Here is a 22,133-nt window from a genome sequence, read left to right as displayed (position 1 = left end):
GCTAGAAGTCTGTGAATCTCATATGTTCTCTGTAGAATGGCCATTCAACTTCGAACAAAAAAATTAAACTGTTAACTTGCACTTGAGATATTTTGATATACTTATTTGAATGTGTCGCTTTTTGTCATAATTAACCCCATTTTTGCTTCAACTTGCTTACAATTTTTGAGAGTTTCTGCAGATTAGATCATTAGGCAGTGAAACTTAGCTGAAGTCAGGAGCAGATTATATACATTTTACTCTCGTAGGCTTGTTTTTATGATAACATGTATAAACCACTAAACATCCCAGCACAGCCCAGAGGAAGCAAAGGTTGTAGCAGTTCATATACAAAAAAAGTGTAAGTTAGCAGATTTAGAGATATTTAAGGTACTGAAGAGGATACTTTGAGGCATGACAGACAGGAAAACATGCTGGTTCTTCACTCCTGTCAAATGTTCTGTCAAGAACCAAACGATCTGAGGTAGGTACTCTTTTCTATCTACTCACTTAACATGTGATTTGAGTCTGGGCTGACAAAGCATCAATGAAATGAGTGTTAACCTTTCAATGTCTGCACTGAAATTTCCAATCGAATGAACTCAATGAGCATAATGAACCTTTGCATATTGTCAGGCATTGGATGAATGTTTTGTTCCTGACTTTGAACCCGTGTTTAAGTTCTGAATGTGTCAGCAGGCACGCCAGGCTTAAGTGGCAAATTAATCCAGGGGATGGCCAGGTTGTGCTCGCCCCCCCTGCCCCGAGGAGGTCCACATGCTGCTCCAAGGTCAGCTAATTTCTATCAGGATAAGACAACATAAATGAGGTGGTAAGGATTATGTGGTTTCTACCCCAAATAAGTCAATAATCTAAATATTATTTATAAATGAAGATAGGCTCTTAAGTTTCAAGAGAGTGACACAAAACTATATTTTTAAGATAAATGCAGTTTTGTTTAAATAGCATTAATTTGAGACACAATTGCTGAAATGCAACTTTGTTTCTTGCTTTAATTCAAGGGTTTTATTATCCAGTTTGAATGAAGAGTATGCGAGAAATAATTATCTTTCTAATTATCTGCCCAGAGCCCATTTTAAAATGCAGCCTAATCTAATTTAATTGGATAATTGGGATAGAAGCTGTTTTAATGACCATATGTGGTCTACTTCCTGATTATGTATTGATCGATTAATTAGATAAAATGTCTGGGGCTACGTCCAAGTGTTACAGTGTATTCAGAGGCTCTGTAGTGCAAACACAAAACATTAAAGTAGGTCTCATTGCAAGTGCTACCGACCACCAAGCCAAAATTAACACAAGTACTAAAAAAGATTAGTGGAACAGATAGAATGGATCAAAAGTTTAAAAGATAACCAAAGTGTTAGACGTATGTAAATTTATCTAAGGTTTCTAATTTTAAAAATGTAACCTGAATTTAATAATTATTAAAAGTCCTATTTTAATTCCTAATTTACAAAAAGTTTCTGTGAACAAATGTATTACCATAAATCACAAAAACTGAAAAGGTAAACAGTTGTAAGCATCTAACATGTGTGATGGAATCATTCAAAGGCATACGTAAAGAAAATCATCCTCCAGACATGCTTTTATGTACTGATTATTCACATTAAAACAACATGTAAAAACATATCAACTATAGAGCAGTTGATTTTACGTTTTCATAAACTCCCATAAATAAGAGTGCTGTAAATCAGACAGATGTGTTTTTTTTTTTTTTTTTTTTGTAGTTGACATGTTTTTTTACCCTCTAGCTTTTCAGCTGGGAGTCACTCTTCAGAAAAAAAAGTTTCTGTATTAATTCAAAAATAACATCTCTTGTAAAAAACAAACAAAAAAACCCCAAAGTTTAACAAGTGTGAATCTAATTTTTTTTTGACTGCTCAAAAATCTTACATTAAAGATCCTGTGGGACTTCCAGATCCAGACAGACAAAATGGTAATGGCGAACCAACCGGACATTGTGGTGGTGGATAAACAACAGAGGAAAGCAGTTGTGGTGGATGTGGCAATACCAAGTGATTACAACATCAGGAAAAAGGAGCACGAGAAACTGGAGAAATACCAGGGCCTCAGAGAGGAACTGGAAAAGGCCTGTAAGGTGAAGACCACAGTGGTGCCTCTGGTCATCGGGGCCCTCAGGGCCCTCGGGGCAGTCACCCCCAAACTGGAGCAGTGGCTAAAACAGATCCCAGGAACAACATCAGACATCTCAGTCCAGAAAGCTCCCAGGCCTCTGGTAGAGGACCCGAGCTCAGAGGATGAGAGACCACCCGTGGAGGGTGAGAAGGGAATTTTACATATATTTACATACATAATTTTACATATATATATATATATATATATATATGTAATGTATGTATATATGTATATATATATAACTAATTCTGGTTCCATAAAAAGGAAAGTATTTTATTTTATGCTTTATGTGCCATATAGAGTCTGGCCAGAAGCAAGCAAAGCCCTCCAACAGGGAACAAATAGAAGGGATTTGATTTAAATCAAAGTGGTAAATTGTCTGGATAGCCCACTGAGTGGTAAACAAATGCAGCCAAAAGTGTTGGCAATGGTCTGTTATACTTATTCACACACTGCACACCATAAATCTGTCCTTTGTTGTTAGGCACATTAAGTATCATCTTATTGCTGCCAAAGAAAGAAATAATAATTTAACTTGACCTCCAGTTATTGCCACCAACTTGCTCTGGATTTTCCTGCACTTTCAGTTTTCTAGGTTTTGAATTGTACTGTTTTTTTTAGTAAAATTGTTTAATTTTCAGCTGCCTGCCTCCTTCCTCCTTCTTGGATTTGCCAGGGAGAGTCGCAGATGTTAAAGAACATTTGGTGATGATAGCGGCAATTTACACCATAATTCAAAAGACAAAGTAGAGATCTTCACAAACTGACAGAAATTTTAGATCAGCCAAGTTAGAATATTTAAATGAGCATGTTCTAATCTCTCAGTGGTTTCTTTCAGATAATTTCAATTATCATTTCGTCCTGAAAAAAGGCACTTATCCACCTTTTGCCTGAGATCAACGATTCATACGCCTAAGTTTATTAGGATCAAGCTTAACCCATTTTGTCATCATTACAGTTGCTATTGATGATAAATTTGTGTGACAGGCAAATTTTAGACTTGAAAAAATTTTAACTTAGAAAGATAAAATTAAAATCTAAACCACAGAGCACATAAAAACACAAATTAAGTTTTTGTCTGCATCACAGCATCTTGCCATCAATGCAGTGTTAATCTCTGTCCACAGGGCATCAACAGAACCATCAGAGATCACCCAGTTGTTGCTGTGAGTCGTCATTCCCAGCTTTAAAAAACGCTATTCGCTGGGTACACCAGTTCAGGGTCAAAATGTTAAACTGTAGTTTCAGCATAAAAAATACATTTATATTGACAGAGGCAAGTAAACGAAGCAATTCTAGCTCTCAATATCTTGTACAAAATTCGTCTCCTTGGAGCTCTCCCACCAAGACAGATTGTAGATTGAACATTTGGTTTTGACAGGCTGATAAAATGGGTTGTCTTCATGGCACCCTATCCAGCAAAGAGTCTGGGAAATGAGTGTAAACAGTGGGCAGACCTCCACCCCACCAGCACAACATGGTGCACCAATCTCACACAGTCTCACGGAAAGACATACCTGGTGGCTAAAAAATGGAACCAAAGCAAAAAAAAAAATTACGGGCATGCATTGAAGGGAATGTTGTACTAAATAGAAATGCATAAAGGTGCTTTGCTGTATGAATTTAAATGCAGACAAGGGTTATATTAATGTGTTACTGAGGTAATAATTACTTTGTGAACTTACAAATACAGATGTAATGAAGAGAATAGGAGGCTAATGTGTACTTATAATTACATTTCACACTAGCTGCTTTTCAAAACAAGCAGGCTTCACTGGATTGTAAAAACATTAGAGGCAGTAATGCAGGAGGTAATGAAAATCTTCTCAGGGAGTAAAGAGCAAACGCAGAGGAGTAGAAATGAGCTACAAACAGATAATGACTCATTTGCCAGTTACAGGAGTCCTCTAAGCTTTACATGGAAACGATCACAAATGAAGATTTACTGTGTATGGTGAAGATAATTGTCGAACATGAGAAGGAAGATGGTGCGCACAACTCCAATGTAAAAAGGGGGAGAGTAAATGGATGCTCAGTTCTAAAGAACTACGAAAAAATAGGGATAATCAGAACTCCAAAATATTAACTGGTTTTTATTAGGGTAAAAAAATTACCTTTCCTTATTGCACACTACAAGCAGAGTACATAGAGCTATCTTAAAATGTTGGTTGTCAAGGCAGAAACTAACCTTGAACTTACATTAGTAAAGATGTCCTGCAGGTGAGATTAGATTACTAGTTATCTTTTAATTTCATTGACTGTTTGTGAAATTGTCCAAAAGGCAATAAGCACGAGGTAGATGCTTATAAAATATTTACAACATTGTGTAAAATTTAACATTTCTAAAAAATAATAATCATTTGGGTGCAAAAGTTAAAACTCTCAACAGCATGTAACTGTGTCATTTTCTGTTGCTAAAAATATTATAGTCGACTTTGAATCCTTGACATCTGCTTCCAGTTCTTATAATGTATCTCTGGCAAACTCTCCCTCAGAAAAGTAGCTGAATCTTTTTTCTTACTATATACGCCAGACAATTCAAAATATGTTCAGGATTTCTCCCAGTGTTTCTGAGTGCAGAGGTAGAAAGAAATAGAGGGAAAAGATATTGGTGGACAGAGATGGATTAACCGGCCAACATGCTAAACCCAGAATCTGTGCCCAATCGAGTCAACCAGCAAGTTTAATTCCCTTGTTTAAAATCTGGTTGCATTCTTTTATTCACCAACATCTCCTGTAATTATACCTTAAGGTATGTAATTGCCTCTAATTTGTTTCTGAAATCCAAAAAGAGGAACTTTCAAACCTCCACCACCTTGGTCAAGAGATGAACATATGCAGTGCCTTCATGGAGAGCAAACATTGCAGTTGGGCCAAACAAATGTTGTGGTGAGATTCCATCCACTTAGCCGAGGTGCTGAAAATTCAAACCCACAAGTCAAGAGATCTATGGTATTGAATTCAGGTTGCAGAGAGGCAACACACCGAGACCCGATGCCTCACCATCGCTGTATCTCAGGCTGTTAACAGACATCAGAGTCTCTGGGATCCGGAGTGGAAACACTCCGAAGGCTGGATGACATTTTATTAAGTGATTTTACGCTTAATAAAAAAAAAAAAGAAAAAGAAAGAAAAAACAGGGCTGTACACATGAACATCCATTTGCTTCTTGGTATCTTCAAGAGGAAAGTCTGTATATTTCATTTTACCTGATTTATGTTATGTTTCCCACCTTCTTAGCAGACAAAATGTAATTTTAATCCTTCCCATTTTGATTCGCTTGACTTTTGGCATGACTTCTTTTGTAATAGTACCATCTTGTGGGGCTAACATGCAACTACAAAAGGGTGAAAAATATATGTTCCTGGAAACGAACAAGTTTAAACGAATGTATGCAGGTAAACATTCATTTACCTGCATAAGGTAAATGAATATCTTGTGCAGGAATAAGATGAAGAATAAGGAGGGGAATAAGATGGAAAATAAGGAGGGTTTTTTTTAAGGATGGAAACAAATATTATAGTGATCAGTAATAAATGTTGAATGTTATTAGACATTTCTTTGTAAATACTCCTGGCTTGCTGTGGTATTTCATTCACAGTTTGACATATAATTTTATTTGATTGAAGTTGCATTCTTTTTTTATAATGACCTACTTACATTGTTGCTTGTCCAGAATACTTTATGGTTTGATAATCTGTCAACTCAGATTATCATTATGGTGCGTTGACACATGACTCGCCTTGTCATGTCCATCAAACCAGGTAAAAACCACAAACTGGACAGAGAGGGGATTTGTCAAGTCTTTGGTGGTTTAAATTTGTCCCATCACTGCTGGCCCAACAACAGCCCATCCCAAATAAGTTTGGAGTGTGAAAGTCCTGAAGATAGTGAAGGTACACATTATTACAACAGAAAGAGAGGGAGGAAAGAGACCCCGCCACTCCACCATAAAAAGAAGCATAAAAAGCCACAACATGCTTCATTTTGTGTTGCAATCTCATGTGATAATTACTTTAATTTTAGAGGACTGGACCTCAATACAAATGATTTAGCACATTGTAATTTATCCATATTCTTCTTTACTTAATTGATATCTAACAGATAACATCCTGAAGCTTTCTTTGAAAAAATGGATACCTGTGGACCAACATATTTTTAAACAAACTTATGTACCACTTCACTTGCTAAAGATTTTTTGTCACCATGAATTTGCAATGGATGTCTGGCAAAGAAAGTGAAATACGAGGGTGAGATGTTCTAAGCAAGTTGTGTCCTCATAGAAAATAGATGTCCATTGTCAATACCCGCTTGTGCATGCAGGGTTGTGGAGGGTGGGGGCCAGTGCCTGTCTCCTGAGAGCAGCCCAATATATTTTACATAATTTAATATAAACATAGACAACTGACTGAGAGTGCAGGTGATTAACATAAACTGAAATAATGTAGAATTTAAATGTTTGCTTTTCCTATAATAAATGTACAACACATGACAGAACTGACAGCAACTGTGCTGAAAAGTGTTGTTTCCTGGAATAAAACACAAAAATGATGGGAAAGAAAAGAAAAAAAAGAGGAGGGGTACAAGAGAAGGTGCTCTTAGAGAATGAGCAGAATTAAAATAATTCCCTGAAAGCGAGTGAACTATAGCCTTACGTACAAGTAGAAATGTGTTTGTCTTTAATTCCTAACCACTAGGGGGAAGTGTTGTGTAATAATTTGAGAACAAATCCAGGATGATTCCAATCAAATCCACAAGAAAGAATATTTGGAAGCTTTTACTGCTTGTACAGAAATCACTGGGAGCTTTTTAAGCTTTTAGCAGAGTCTAATTAAACAGAGCCAGCTTTGTCTGCAACTTGACCATTAAGAAGTTGTTGACAGTAACATGTTGTTAAAATCCTCCATAAACATCTTCACAATAAAACCAGACAAATATCCGACTTCTGATGGTCAAACACAATGCTGTTCTACAAAACACTGTGTGAGAGCTGGATGGTAACACCTGAGTCCTACCAGTTCCTCTCAACATTAAGACATTCCAGAAGTCACTAGGAGACATCATTCTATGCATTGTTCACCTGCAAGATTCATTACAAGCTGAAAAATAAGGTGGCCTAAAGTAACAAGAACTAGGTCCAGTTATGAAGATAAATTTCATAAAATAAAGTTCTTTCAGCATCTGTTAGGACAATGTTTAAACTGATGCATTTGAAATAACAGGAACACCAGATCACAACAAAGATATGTTTGAAAAAGTATTCTTCCCAGGCTTCCTTTACTAGTTTTAGTCACACACTGATTTGTCATTACACAATCTCGCATGCATCCAGATGTGATGTTTCAGTAGGTCAGTCTTGAGAAATGGCATAGAAACAAGTCACAAATAGACACAACTAAAAGACAATCTGGGATTGTAACAGTTACCGTAATTTAAAGTTGTCAGATCCTCCTAAAGTCTCTCTACACCAAATCCATCTTCTGCATTTAAGAAACCCAAAGTCTTTATTTTGGACTGCGAAGGAAGAATGATTTTTCCAGGAAAATGAGAAGATATTATTGGGCAGGAAATAGTACCATATTTAAGTTTAGGTCTGTTTTATTTATTCATTTCCTTTAGCTTCATTTCTTTACCTTATTGCCTATTCACTACTTAAGAGCAACTGTTGTTTGTGAATGCTCTTCCACAGTATTGGTTAGCGCAAAGTGTGTGTGCAATTCCTCATTTTGCTGATAGCTATTAAATTCCTCCACCAAAGTTTAAAATTATGTGTTACAACCTCCTCCTTTCGCAACTCCTACACCATGGTTGCAATCCATTTTCCAGAGCAGAGATAAAATATCAAAAACAAGGTTGAAAATAAATGTGTTTAATAGAACTGTTAATTTAGCTGCCTTTAATATTGCGATAACATTCCTACCAAAAAAGGAAGTTAGCTCGTAACTCTGCATTTATATTTCTAGTATTTCCTTGAGTCAATAGATCCTTTCATCAGCACCTTTTCTGAAAAAAAAGTACCTCGTTTACTAATCAACAGAATAAAGCTGGTAACGATGGTTTGTAAATCTGAACTGTATGCCTGTGTCTATTCTATCTGGTTAATTTATAGGTTAAGGGTAATGTATTTACAAACTTAAGGAGTATAATTAAGATTCACACATGTACTTACACACAGAAGTGAAATAAAGACTGAAAAAGGGTCCAAGTTTGCTAACTCAATATCTGTAGTATCTCTACTTCACATGAGAAGACATCATGTTCCTCCAGTTTGGCAATAGTAACTTCCTCCACGTCCAGAGTGGCGGCCACTAAATTCTCCAAAGACACCCACCGTCCAGGCTTCAAACACAGATTCAACAGATTACCGATGATAGGCATCTGTTGAAAAACCAGAAACAGTTCTCGTAAACTCTGATGTCAACAATCAGCCCAGGTTAGAATGACATCACCCAAGTGTTCAACTGTCTAATTTGAACTTTATCCTACCTACCTTCTGTTTCATTGTTTCCACCTTATTTTTCAAAACTACAACTGAAGAGTTTGGAGGCAGGCCCGTCTCTAGCTGCTCGACATACTGGTCAAACTTGCTAATCTGCGAGCTCAACTCCTCCATGTCCATTTCCTTCAGTTGGGTCTTTGGGGAAGTCAAAAAACACAAAAATACAACATAAGGTCTACCTGCACATGACAAAGAATGTATTTTTTGGTTTATATGCTCAACACATTAAAGCATCTGACCTGCTGCCATTTATTGTGTAGATCGTCCCATTCCTCTACAGAGTTCCAGAGAAGCAGGATCAGCCTGAATTTTGCCGCCGTCTCTTCCAGGACATCAAACCTGGTACTCTCCAGCTTTACCCATCAGAGCAGAAAGAATTACTTACTTTGAAGTTTGGCTATTAGGGGTCACTGATAAATCTGCTCCAATTTCCTTTATTTTGGGACATTGGCCAATGTTAAAACCGATCTTATCCGCCAACATAATCTACGTTCCCAAAGGTCTAAAAGTCAGCCTCTGTTCCCTGTTGAGAGGGACTTGACTGACAGACCTACCCACTTGGTCACATCTGCATAAGTGCCATTAACAATCATGACCCTACTGTTGCAAACGTAGAATCTTTGTTGCTATATTAAGAGACTTTTCAGACTATAAAAAAAAAAAAGGAACAACGGTATTGGCAAAAATTGGAATCAGCAGGTCAGGCATTTTTTTAAAGATCAGTGATCATCTAAAAACTACAATTGGTGCACCCCTAGTTGTGACTGTCAAAACTAAATGAAAAATTCACTGCAAAGATGCTGGACTGCATCTTACTTTGATTCAGTTCAGCATCATAGTAAGATCATGTTTATCACAGTATGTATCTGGAAAAAAAAGACAAAAAGTAGCACCTTGAATCTATTTTCATAGAAATTACAGGATGATGCCTGGGCTTCCAGCCTATTTACATCAGTCTGGATCTTCTCAAAGTAGGGACGCACTGTAGAGGGGCTTACTTTGATGTCCAAAAAGTCTGGATTCTGCACATAAAAGAACACACCTCTAAACAAAAAGCGGAACATATTCATACTTGAGATAAGGTTGCTCAACAAGTTAGATTTTTACAATTTCACACTACTCCAGGAACAGATTTCTGAAAACTTTAAAACATTCTGGACATTTGAGTACAAAATATTGACCTCAAATTGCTTTAATAATAATCAGGTCTTAATATCTTTAGGTACCACTAAAAATGAAACAAAACAATGAATGATGAAACAGCTTTTTATTTACTGAGTTTTGATATTAATTTTATTGATTTTTTACTGCTTTCTGCTGCAAGAACAAAAATAAATCTGCTCTATTTCAAAATCTATAACTTCTGGACTTTTCATGATTTCCCCATATAGATGGGAGTATCCCACAATGAACACACGCTTTTTTAAAGCAGTTTCCAAACATATTTCTTTCTGTAAAAAAAGTTTTGGTGGTTTGTTTGAAATTTTATCCAGTCCCAAGGTATTCATTTTTTTCATACTAGATCTATAAAATAAAAAACAGCACACGTCCTGTGTATAGGAACCATCTTTAAAGGGCAGATAATTGGAAACCACTGTACTGAGTCCTTCATTTTTTGAGTTCTAAATGCATGTATAATGTAAATTGTTTCAGGGAGGCGTAATTGTATTATATTTGTTTTTTCAATTTACATCCCATTTGTAATATACAGGATTAAAACCGAAAAGAAATAGAGTATTTACATACATTTTACCTGCAACGTATGTGGCAATTTTCTGATTTCTTCTTGCATTTTACTTTCATCTGTGGCCAGGGAGCTGATAAATCTCTCCATGTTCGACTCCCTGTCTGCCACCCCGTCGTCAATTAAATAATACAACAAGCTGATGTTGGGTTGCAGTGTGGCGAAATCAACAAGGTCCTGAGATGGTACGGTAACAGAGTACGCTTTGAACAGATTGTACACCTTGGAAACATTGTCATGCTGCTCCTGTACGTCCAAGATCTAGTGAGATGGCAAAAAAGGACTATAAATAAAAGAGTAAGAAATAGATTCCTATTTATCAATTACAGCAAATATTTCTTTTGACATCACAGCTGTGATTTAATACAACAAAGGGGAAAATTGCTTCTCACTCCGTCCTCAAAGTCATCCAGGAATATGAGCTGCTCAGCCATCTCCACTGTTGTGGAAGGACAGGACTCCAGTGTAGTTTTGGCTTCACCAACTTTAGTCAGGAGGTCATCGACTTGTTTCCTAGCCAGCTTTATGAGCATTCCATGCGATTCCTGGAAAAGATGAGAAACAAGGACTTCTACAACACACCTTTGACTTGTCTAATAAAAATGTTAATTTGACCTTTGGTTGGACTGGAAAGTATTTCTCTAATTAAATGTCTTCCTGTGGCATCGAACATTGCTTACAAAAGAATGTCAGTCGGGTTTTATTTAAAAGAATAAAAAAAAAACTAAAAGGCCTCGTAGCTAATTTGTCAGAATATTATTGTGGTAAAAAAAAAAGCATTACTGAAGATCATTTCAGTACCTAATGTTTGCAATGGAAATTTGCGCATGGTAGGTAGTAAATACATGGGATTTTTTTGACCACATGAAGCCAGTAGAAGTTGATTTGGAAAAGAAAATGCTAAAGGAATTGAAAAAAATACCAAAGTGTTTCAATGGATTACATTGCAGTTGGATAAAATGTCTCTATATTTATGATTCCATTAACATAGTTCTGACCTCCAGAGAAGAGAGAGTTGAAGCATTAAGCTGCTGTTTGAGCTGTGTTTGATCCACCAGCAGTAAGCCAAGATGCATCTTGTCTTGGATAGCTATGGCCTCCTTATATTTACCATGGTATAACTCCAAGGTTTTGGCAAAAAAGCTCAAATCTGTAAGACAAAGACAACAAGAAAAAAACTGCTACTTTGTATATGACTTACGAATACATACTCTACAGCACTATGACAAAGTACTTGGTGCACACTAAATTTGTTGGGCTTTTGGTTTTTCTTGCTACATGTAACGGGTTCAGATCATCCATTAAAAGTTACAGTAAAGCATGCAGATTAATGCATTGCTCTAATAACACCACTTCTTTCAGTAACGTGTAACTATTTACAAACCAGATTAAAAATTAACTATCAAGGTAACTCTGTGCTACCTTTTTTGCCATTTGCCTTTGTAAGAAAATGCATTTGTTATCTTCGTTTTTAGGTGTGAAAGTGAAAAAATTGAGTTAAATTCAAATAAAATGCAGTGACATGTCTGTACACAGAGAAACCACCTAATGTAGCTATTTAAATTATACTGCAGAGAAGAGTGGGTCACTATGCCTCCAAAAGCAATGTATAAAAGACATTATGCCAGTTATTGCATGCAGGCAGTTGTTCACAGAGGGCCAGGTTAGTTTGGATAGCTTTCTTCCCTCAGTAAATGAAACCAACATTCAAAAATTTATTTTTCTATTTACTCAGGTTATCTTTGTCTGCTTTTTAAATTTGGTTGATGCTCATAAACATTCATGCGTCATAAAAAATGCCAGCAAATACTGTTTCACAGCTGTTTATACAGTATATCTGAAAATTGATTATAGTGATTCTCGACTTCTGTGACCATATTTGGCCTTATACTCTTGGCTGCATTGTATTTTTTATTTTTTTTTTACAATATTATATAATATCTAAAACCAAATTTATTATAGATAGGAGACCATTTGTATTTTCATGTATTATTTCCTAATTAAAAATGACTGGTTTTGGATTTTTAATATATCAAAACATGTCTACACAAAAGTATTGCAAATAAAATATCATAATATCAAAGTGTGAGAAATTTTTCAGTCTTTTGGATTGAGTCATAGTGTAGTAGATTCCTACACTTGACATAGATTACCAAGAGCCCAAGGTCGAGAGTGTTATATGCATCAAAATACTGTATAAAAAGAAATGAGTGAGAAAAATGGGAACTCTTTATTCCAATATTCAATAAGTTTGTAGCTGCATGTCATTCTTCAGTTATACAGTTTGTTTTTAAAATTTATGGGAAAGGATTAAAACAAAAACCAAAATCAGAACATTGCCAGCCTTATTTACTCAAATGACATATAACGTGTAGATCTTAATCTCACTGTGCATATTTTTACTCTGTGTTCTACATGAAAGATTCAAGCTTAAGGCTTTGATACCACATGGGTTTTTCTAAAATAATGTTTATTAAAACCCTGTTACTTTTCACCTCCTGCATAAAATACAAACACAAATAAAATAAAACAATTTTACAGATTGAGCTGTTCACTGCTGTTAAGTTTGTCAATATTTTACAAATTTTTATTTCTTACTATTCCAACAATTTATAGACTCAGCAAAACATGGGAGTGCAGATGTAATCTTTCCCAATTTTTCTTTTTACATTTAATGGATACATCCAACGTGTTTTGTTGTTGAAAACGTGTTTCCTCGACAGAAAAACAGAAAGGGTAGCTAGAAAATCTAAGAATAATAATATAACCTTCTAATGTGTACAAGCTACATACAAAATGAATATGGGCTTATGGTGTTTACAGTGTAGATAAAAATCATGTGCAAAACAATGGACATAGAAATTTTACATAAATTTTAATAACACTGAAACATTATTAAAATTAAAATAAATAAATAAATAAATTAACAAAAGAAGAAATCTTTAAAAATGTTCCTCTAAAATGTAATCTAAAAACTGTTCATTGACTGTAATTATTTTGTCACAATTACCTGGTTCTGTTTGTCCCATTGCAACAAGTTCCAGATGTTTATTCTTCTTAGAGAAATCCAGAAAATGCTCAAATGTGCGTGAATAGACTTTGGCTGAACCAAAGGCTAAATGGAGTGCATCCTGAAGGGAAGGTAAAAAACAAGCATTAAAAATTTGGATGTAACTACATAGAGTTTAAGTCTGAACAAAAAAACTCTAATAAAAGAAATTGTGTAAAGACCTACCATGATCTTTTTAATGATACCTTGAAGGTGGATATCTTCCTCCAAGACAGTGTTCAAAGAAGGACCACCCTCCAGATCCTCCTTTAAGTGCCAAAAATAAACACATACATGAGGGAAAGGAAGCATTGGACACATCAATGGTTTTATCAGACAAGGAATAAGGCTATTGGCATCAAATTCACACCAGATCTCAATAACAACCCCAGTAATCCACACATGCAAAGATATGAAGCCAAGTAAGTCCATAATCAAATTATGTATAGTAAACTAGGATGAAAGAATAAGTAGTGGACACACATCTTGAATTGTATACTTTGCACGAAGCATTTAAAGTAATGAAGGCTTCAAGACATCCTGTATAGAAAAATTAGCCACATGCATTGATGTCGGGTTTCTGTTCTTTCACACAGATGGCATCAATTCTTAAAGACTCTCAGAGAATATTCTAAACATTATGATCTTTAGGTCCTTTCAAAATATTTCAATTGGAGTCAAACTGGGTGTTTTCAAGTTTCACCATTCCAACAGCTTCATTTTCTTTTTTTGTAAGAGCTTTACTGACTGGGATTTGTATCTTATAGAAATATTTACTATTCCTTTTAAGTTATTAGATGCTGGTATCATGTCCTAAAAAACAGCTCCACAGCAAGATGTTTTCTCTTCCAAATTGTACTGCAGACAAGGTGTTCAGGGCCTGATAAGTGCCAGTCCTCCTCCAAACATGATGTAAGCAATGGAATTGGAAAACGTACATTTTGGTGCGATCAGAAAATACGAATGCAAAAACTTTCTAAATACTGTCAGATCATGACTATTTTGTAAGCTTTCTATGCCCCTCTTAATCTTCATGTTCAATAATTATTCTGTAATTCCACTTTTTTTTTTACAAAGAAGTTATGGACTACTTTGTTTCAGTTTTTAAGCATCTGTGGATTAACTGTATTCTTACAGAAATATGACATGCATTTTATGTTAATATTAGAAATATATTAACTGAAAACAACATTATCATGTACAATTATTATATTCAACGTAAATACAATTAACTTTACATTTAACATAATAAAAGCTTCAAAGAAATGTTTGAAACATTTATAGGGGAAAACTTACTCTGAATATCTAGTCAGAGATATATGATTAGGTTCATGAATATTTTTACCATCACCTGTTCAAAATCTATCAGTGAAACCACTTCAGTGTCTCCTGTGAGGGACATCAAAGACATTCCTGTATTCTTGAACTCCCTGATTAGGTCTCTGATGGTTTCCTGTATAAATTATACTTTAAATATATTACATATGTATATTTGAAATGTGAAATATTACTTGTTGCAGAACATGATAAACAGACCTGGAAGTCTTCCTCAGAGGGCTTGAACGTCAAAACATTTAACTCCAGCAGTAGCTCAGATGTTAATAAAGGAAAGTCAGGAAGAACCTTTGACACACAAACAGACAAAAACATAAACTCAATACCTTGTAACAATGTTCAGTATAATCTGAAGTAGATAACAGCTGACTTTGCTGAAATAAGTTATGAAAAACTGTCCTACCTTCTTTTCAGAATCCTCTTCAGAAGGAGCCTCAGGCTGGTCACTTGGGGTGGGAGGAGTGATTTGGCAGGGATTATGACCTACCTGTTCCTGGAATACAGTCAGGATGATATCCACTGCATTTAGCACCAAGGAGTGCACTGTGCTAAACATCAAATGGTCAACATGACGAATGAAGCTGGGAGGGTTAGAGACACGGAACACCTGAATTAGATTTGCCACAATGAATAAGTCAGTGGTGTTGCAGTGGTGAAATTAGGCTATCATTACTGCTATTTCTGATTGTGGTATTCGAGATAACATGTACTTTTTTACTTTTGAATAACTCCACAACTTTTGTTTAAAAAGTAAATTTAATGTATTTAATACAAGAAATATGAATTCAGATCATGTGGCCTGCTCTAAAAGAAACAAAATGCATCATAAAGGACAAAATTCCAAAAACATAATCATTAGTAAATTGATGTTTGTGACTCTTTTGAGGATAGAGAGAATAATGAGGGTTGTTTCCTAAAGAACACTTAAATAATGGTACTCACATTAACTGAATACTACCACATAATTGTCTACAGTCAGAGAAGTTCCCAAAGGTTTTGAGGATAATTAAACTGCCATTAGAAAACAAAAATAATCACATCTTTCGAGAAGAAATGTTGGCAGATTTTGAAAGTTTATTTGATCTGACTTCTTGCTTCATATGCATGAAGCAGTATCAACTAAGATGTAAAACAATACGCAAAAATATACTGAATCCTATTACAAGTTTTAGGTTGTGGAAAGGCTAATGCGACAGTAGAAAATATCACATAAACAAAACAACAGCAAGAGATTTATTTGTTATTTAATATTTTTAAAAACGCAGTAAAAACAAAATTTGTTTCTCTTGACTAGAGTTTATGTCATTCATTCAATGAATAACATACAATCTGGACAAGAGAAACAAATTTTGTGCTTGCTACATTTAGTTTGTCGCAGACCAAACTTACAGTCAGAAAAAATTAGTATTTTCTGACAAGTATCTGATGTTGTTTGTGTTTGATGCCCTTATTTCTAGGTGTATGTGCTATTTGTGTATTAGAAACTATTAATACTCTATCCTGCTATACAAGGTATAACCATCAGCTGGAAAAAGCAGTGATGGTCGTTATTTCATGCAGGCCAACTCTAAACTGTGGCCAGCTGGAAGCTCAACCCATTCTATGCATCCTCACTCTGTCAGCTCATGTAGATGATCTGCATGAGCATCCAAATGTCAATTTAGATGCTCAGTTGATCATGAAAGTCTTTTGCCATAACAACATGTCTGCTATCTTCTGAATGTGATCTAATGTTATCGCAATCTCAATTAAAAACATTGAAAAAACTTGCATAAAGTAAAAGTAAACTCACTCTTGCTGAAGCAGACGAGAACATGAATATGCAACGTAGTCATTCTGAACTTTCGTGAGCTTATCCTATTTTTAAGTGGTTTCATAATCAATGTTTTTCCTTTTTAAAGAGTGAAGCTGAATAAATGCATATTTACACAGTTTGAGCAATAAAAATAAATAATAATCTGATAATCTGATTGTTAGCATTGAAAAAATAAATTCAGAAAAAATAATTAAAAGCTGTTTATTTTAATTGAGTGTTAGATTTAAATTACTTGCTAACCACTAGATTCTGCTTTTTAGTACATTTTGCAGAGCATGTTAACTTTGTGAAAGCGAAGTTGGACACAAATGATGAAATTAACAACATAAATGAAGAGAAGAAATTTACTAACCAAGTCATCCGCTTATAAAAAGTCGCATTTAAAACTTCACTGTTATAACTCCTCGCAGACATAGTTTTATGCTCCACTAGGTATGTACGTCCATCACAAATTGTCACCTTCTTAACAGCTTCTCGAAAGTGCAGAAGGTTACTCTGTATCTGACAAAACAAACACAGGCAAAAGGTTTCAGAACACGCCAACAAAGACAAAACTTTAAATGTGTACAATAATTACTTGTGACGTATTTGTTCATGAATGTACTGCTGCACCTCATGTTGTTGTTGGACCTGAGACTCATAGAACTTCTTCAGTGTGTATGTTTGGTTTGCTATGACCCGATACGGCCCTGTCTCGGTGAGATGGCATGAGAGTGCCCTGATTTTCAACAATGCTGCTCTCAGATTCTAGAGAACATATACATATTGTTAGTAACAATTCATTATGAAAATTACACACATAATTCTTTTTTATATCCCATTTTAATAACTCAAAATATTATTAAAATGTTTAATTGTTAGCTTAACACATTATCTACATTAATGACACATTATTGAATGGTCTTTACTGCACACTTCTGACAAGGCTGTGCAATGACATTTTATGGCATAGAATAGCATCCTTGTTGGCAGTGTCAATGACTAGATAACTGTCAAGTCAGCGGTCACTCCCATGAATATGCAAGGCATAACACAACATTCCTGTTTTAAAAATCCTTTTGTGAAAGATTCATATTTTTAGAGAAACTGAATTAAAGATTTTCATTAGCTGTGCACAATATTGTCTTTTTTTTAAAACAAATCCCAGTGTGTGCAATGAATCTACTCAATTTATGAGTTTCGCTTTTTAAACTTAGCCGAGTATATTAACTTTTTCACAATGTTCTATGTTATTGAGATGTACATGTGATTGTAAGGATTTCTGTAAGTTATGGTTGTCCACTCTATGCACAAAACATACCGAGTCCAGTATAAACAGGTCGATGTGGAGAACCGCCTTAGCAAAGTCACGCTTCCTCTTACACACCTCGCTGCGCCACAGAGTAAAGGCTTTACAAAGTCTTTGGGAAGTCAAGGCTGCAGCGGATTCGGGGTCTAACTCATAATAATCACTTTCTGTCAATTTTGCAAATGGTTTCTCGTCGGTCATTGATAAAGCTTGATAACTGTATGACCTTGCTTTTCCTGAGGGCGTGGCTGACTGGGCTCTCTTTTCTGTAAAAAGCATCCGATTGAAGTCCCTTATAAGTTGTAAGCTGGTCGTTCTTGTCTCCTTTTCCTGTTTTATATGTTTTGTGATCTTTTCCTGTTTCTAGAAAAAGAAGAGGCAGTTATGTGAAAAAAAACCCTACTACAAATAAAATATTTGTTTATTTGTTTAAGGAGGTTCATAGACAACTTACAGCTTGCTCAAATGATGTTCTAAACATTGAATCTAAAGTGTTTATTTCAGTCATTTTTATGAGTTTTTTTTAGCTTTATGGTTTGATCTTAGCTTGTCAAAATCTCACCTTAACTGGAGATTTTAGAGGAGTAGGCTGTTGTGGCTCAGGGACCTTCTGTGTGCATTCTGGTTCCTTTTTTCCCTTAGTTGCAGGTGACTGGGTGTGCCAGCCTAGAAATATCATTTGCTCACGAGCCTTCAAGTGGTTCACACTGGGTTGTCTTAGCAATACAGGTCTCTTCAATACAGCCTAGATTAAAATGAGGAAAATGTCTAAAAATGTGCTGAGATTGTAAAATTTTAACAAACCTTTACAGTTATTATTTTACAGTCATTTACGATCTACTCTAAGTGGCTTTTACTGAGCATAAAATTGGAGTGTTTATTTGGTATGATCAGCCTGTAAACATTAGTCTCTCTCGTCTCTGGCGGGATGTTGTTAGGCAGAAAAGCACTCAAGCAATATAATAAAGGTAATGCTCCAGTTACCTTAAAATCCTTCGATATTGTTGTTGTTTTAATGTAACATCTATCTACATTACATTCAAACATTGCATTTATTCTCTTTCAAATGATTAAGAATCACACAAAAGTCCTGGCATTCCAGTAACTGAAACAAGTTGACTAATCTGGTGCACAACTGCCAGCAAAACAGACTCAATATTCAACAACAGCAATGTCGGCCAACTTGGGAAAAAGTAATAAAAACATTTACATTTTTCTATATCTAATTTCTATAGTAACTCAAGAAAGCTTTTCTGAGCTTAGACTTTCCTTTGTTCATTTCTTGCCTTTACATGGAATATATAACTCAAAGAATATTTTCTTCCTGCTTGTTTGTCCTTACTTCACTTCAACTATTAAATAGAAAAACAGAAACACAACAGTTTCAGAACTAAAGCTTGCATATCTTAACCATGCTACAATAGAACTAAAGGAATTCACCTCCTACATGCATTAAAAACAACAACAAAGGAACAAGTTAACAAATGGATAATGGAGAGCACTATGGGTGCCATTGGCCACTATTGGATAATAAACTCACCATTGCTCGGTGATAACTGATTTGCGTATCGTTGGATTTCAGTTGTAGCAGGCATTCTTAATACATTTTGAACTGGGAACTCGGAACATTATTTACTTTGACTTCAAAGTAAAAAAAGGGTGAAACAAATTGCCAAAGGTGAAGTTCAAAAAGCAATAAGTTCCTTTACTCAGAGCAAATGTAATATGTGTCTCAATAACTAAAAAAGGTTAAAAGAATTACAGAGATATTTTTAGTTTTAAATTTAACTTAAACATTATAATCCCGTGCGATGAAGCTGTTAATTGGGATGTAGAATTGGGTAATTTTTCTTTTTTCCTTTTATGGAAGGATTGGTTGTGTTGTGTGATTTTGTCAACATAACATCCAAACGTCCTGGATGCCAATATATCAGCTTACCATAGTATGAGTACAACTAATGCAGTTTTATACCTGTTCTGGGCGAATTCCAGATCCCTCGGCCCTTAAGTGCCCACAAAGCGTAGACCACACCTCCCTCTGTGATTCATGGCATATTTTTATGAGCATAATGATTAGATACACTTTCTTTAGGCCTCACCTGTGGGTCTACTTTATATGCAGGTCCTGGTGGTACAGTGGTGCACTCCACTCGATTGAGTTTGCATTCTAAAGCAAAAAGAAGGTTTACTACCATTATGAAACGGGCTAACTACAGAAGCATTTAACTGTCAGAGCTAGGAAATAAATTCAGCACTATCTTGTTAGAACAAAATGCTAAGCTTGTTTTAACAAAATAAATTTTAAATCCCATTAACACTAGAACTACTGAGCTTCTTATTTTCTGATTAAAAGTACCTAGAACAGCTTCTTTCTCACAGAGCGTCTGTTTCGAAGCCTGTGTTAACAACGTTTGTAGACCCAATGACAATCGTAAATCCATCATTGAAGGAGCACCCAAGCACAGAGGTGGCCTTCCGGATGAACTTATCTAACTGCTTCCAGCGTAGTATGTTTACGGTTGCTGCTCAAACATTAGAAGATTTCTAATGCCATCCTAGTCAAAAAGGTCTTCAGTAGCATCCCCAGCACTCCCAAAGTCTTCAGCCTCCTAAGCATGAGGAACGATGACCGTTGATATAAACTAGCCAGCATATCTAGGTGGGCCCCATATGGGATAAATGAGAGCAACAATATGGGTCCCAGAAGGTTTTGTTCACGGTTTCCATGGTGGCCCTACATATTTGCCCTGATATAGACCAACCAAGGGAGGCTGGCTGTGAAAGAGCTGTGACAAAGGTCTAGTTTATTATTCAGATGAACACCCAGGTACTTAAGAGTCCACTATTTATATCTGAGTTCCCTGGAGATGCTAACTGACGTCAGTGCAAATCTCTACAGGTTAAGTAGTTCAAACAGAGGTGGGTAGCATACCCAAACATTGTGCGTGAGAGTAACACTAATTCAAGATATTTTTTACCTTGAGTAAAAACAATAAATAGCCCTCCAAGAAATTACTCAAGTAAGATTAAAAAACTATTTTATGAAAAGCTACTTAAGTAATTGACCATATCTAATTTAATACCTTGCAATCAGACAGACACAAAAAGCATTCATTTATGTGCCAGTTCTGGTATTTTAAAGACTAAAATAAAAGCGAATTCAAATTACATAATTACCAATTCAGGCGGATCAAATATATTTTCAATGTACCTGGTCTCTCTCTCTCTCTCTCTCTCTCTCTCTCTCTCTCTCTCTCTCTCTCTCTCTCTATATATATATATATATATATATATATATATATATATATATATATATATATATATATACTGTATATATGTAAACGACTTAATTGAAAATAGCATTACATTAGAACAAGACTTGTGTACAAACAAGAAGTCTCATTTTGACATAATCTATGGGTCTGTGCCTGGTGCCTTTTTGGTTAAAATATGTGTCCTTCATTCAGTGAAACTACAGTAGGAGTATACAGGAATTTTACTCACTGAACGATATGATACTAAAAAGCACGGCGTAGTCAAACTACTCCTAAAAGTACTCTCCCCATCCCACCAAGAAAGTTACTCAAGTAAATGTAACTAGTTTCTACGACTAGTTTTATATGTCGTGATAACGAGAAAACAATAGTTCCTCTGACAGTTCACTTCTTGTAAGGTCATAAAGGTATATCCCATCTGACTCACATTTTCTCACTCTGTTGGAGCATATAAATCTTGTTAAAAATAAAACTTTCTGGTTATAACATTGTAATACGAGAAAGTTTTATATCTCGTAATGACACGGTGCTGCTCCTGAATATTCCCCAGCGTTAGCAGTTAAATGCTTCCGTAGCTAACAACCCAAGTCAAAATGTCTTTATTTTCTTTGAGTTTTAATTCCTCTTTAACTACACCCACCTTCACCTCGGAGTGGCCTGTCCTTAATTTTCTTTGAAATATCTCGGGAAGAGGACGACGACGATGCAGACGCCATCATCTCTGGTAACCGCGGCCGTTGAAACAGAGACAGAAACAGCCCGTGGATAAAAGAAACAAGCTGCGGCGTAACGTAAAGTATTATAGGAGCCAACCGAGTTTTTAAGTGTCGTTAATGTGAAACCTGGTTTCGATAGTGTTCTTAAAAATGTTTTTTTTTTTTTTAAAAAACAAAACACTTCGCGTACTTTAGCGTCGTTTTCCAATGACTTATCCAAAGAGTCCTCTACTTTATGAACAAATCTCTTTGCGTCTTTGTTTTATGGTTAC

At 35.5% G+C, this 22,133-nt stretch overlaps 1 protein-coding gene across 1 annotated transcript; it reads right to left on the bottom strand.

Annotated features, from left to right (window-relative positions):
* Nucleotides 1-6,134: 6,134 nt before the first annotated feature.
* LOC111608537 (dynein heavy chain 6, axonemal-like) lies at nt 6,135-22,107 on the bottom strand. Its single transcript, XM_023333321.1, has 18 exons — nt 21,786-22,107; nt 19,970-20,037; nt 18,433-18,615; nt 17,883-18,233; nt 17,195-17,329; nt 16,935-17,083; nt 15,170-15,347; nt 14,968-15,054; nt 14,783-14,884; nt 13,618-13,698; nt 13,393-13,513; nt 11,381-11,532; nt 10,775-10,927; nt 10,392-10,643; nt 9,532-9,660; nt 8,878-8,991; nt 8,630-8,773; nt 6,135-8,517 (listed from the first exon to the last, which is right to left on the bottom strand). Exons 1-18 carry the CDS (start codon nt 21,862-21,864, stop codon nt 8,350-8,352), a joined length of 2,646 nt encoding a protein of 881 aa, XP_023189089.1. The 5' UTR covers nt 21,865-22,107; the 3' UTR covers nt 6,135-8,349.
* Between the last annotated feature and the right edge of the window lie 26 nt (nt 22,108-22,133).

The sequence above is a fragment of the Xiphophorus maculatus genome, chromosome 5, assembly GCF_002775205.1.
Source record: "Xiphophorus maculatus strain JP 163 A chromosome 5, X_maculatus-5.0-male, whole genome shotgun sequence".
Lineage (NCBI taxonomy): Eukaryota > Metazoa > Chordata > Actinopteri > Cyprinodontiformes > Poeciliidae > Xiphophorus > Xiphophorus maculatus.
Note: the sequence above shows the minus strand (reverse complement) of the source record. Positions and strands in the feature narration are given on the sequence as shown.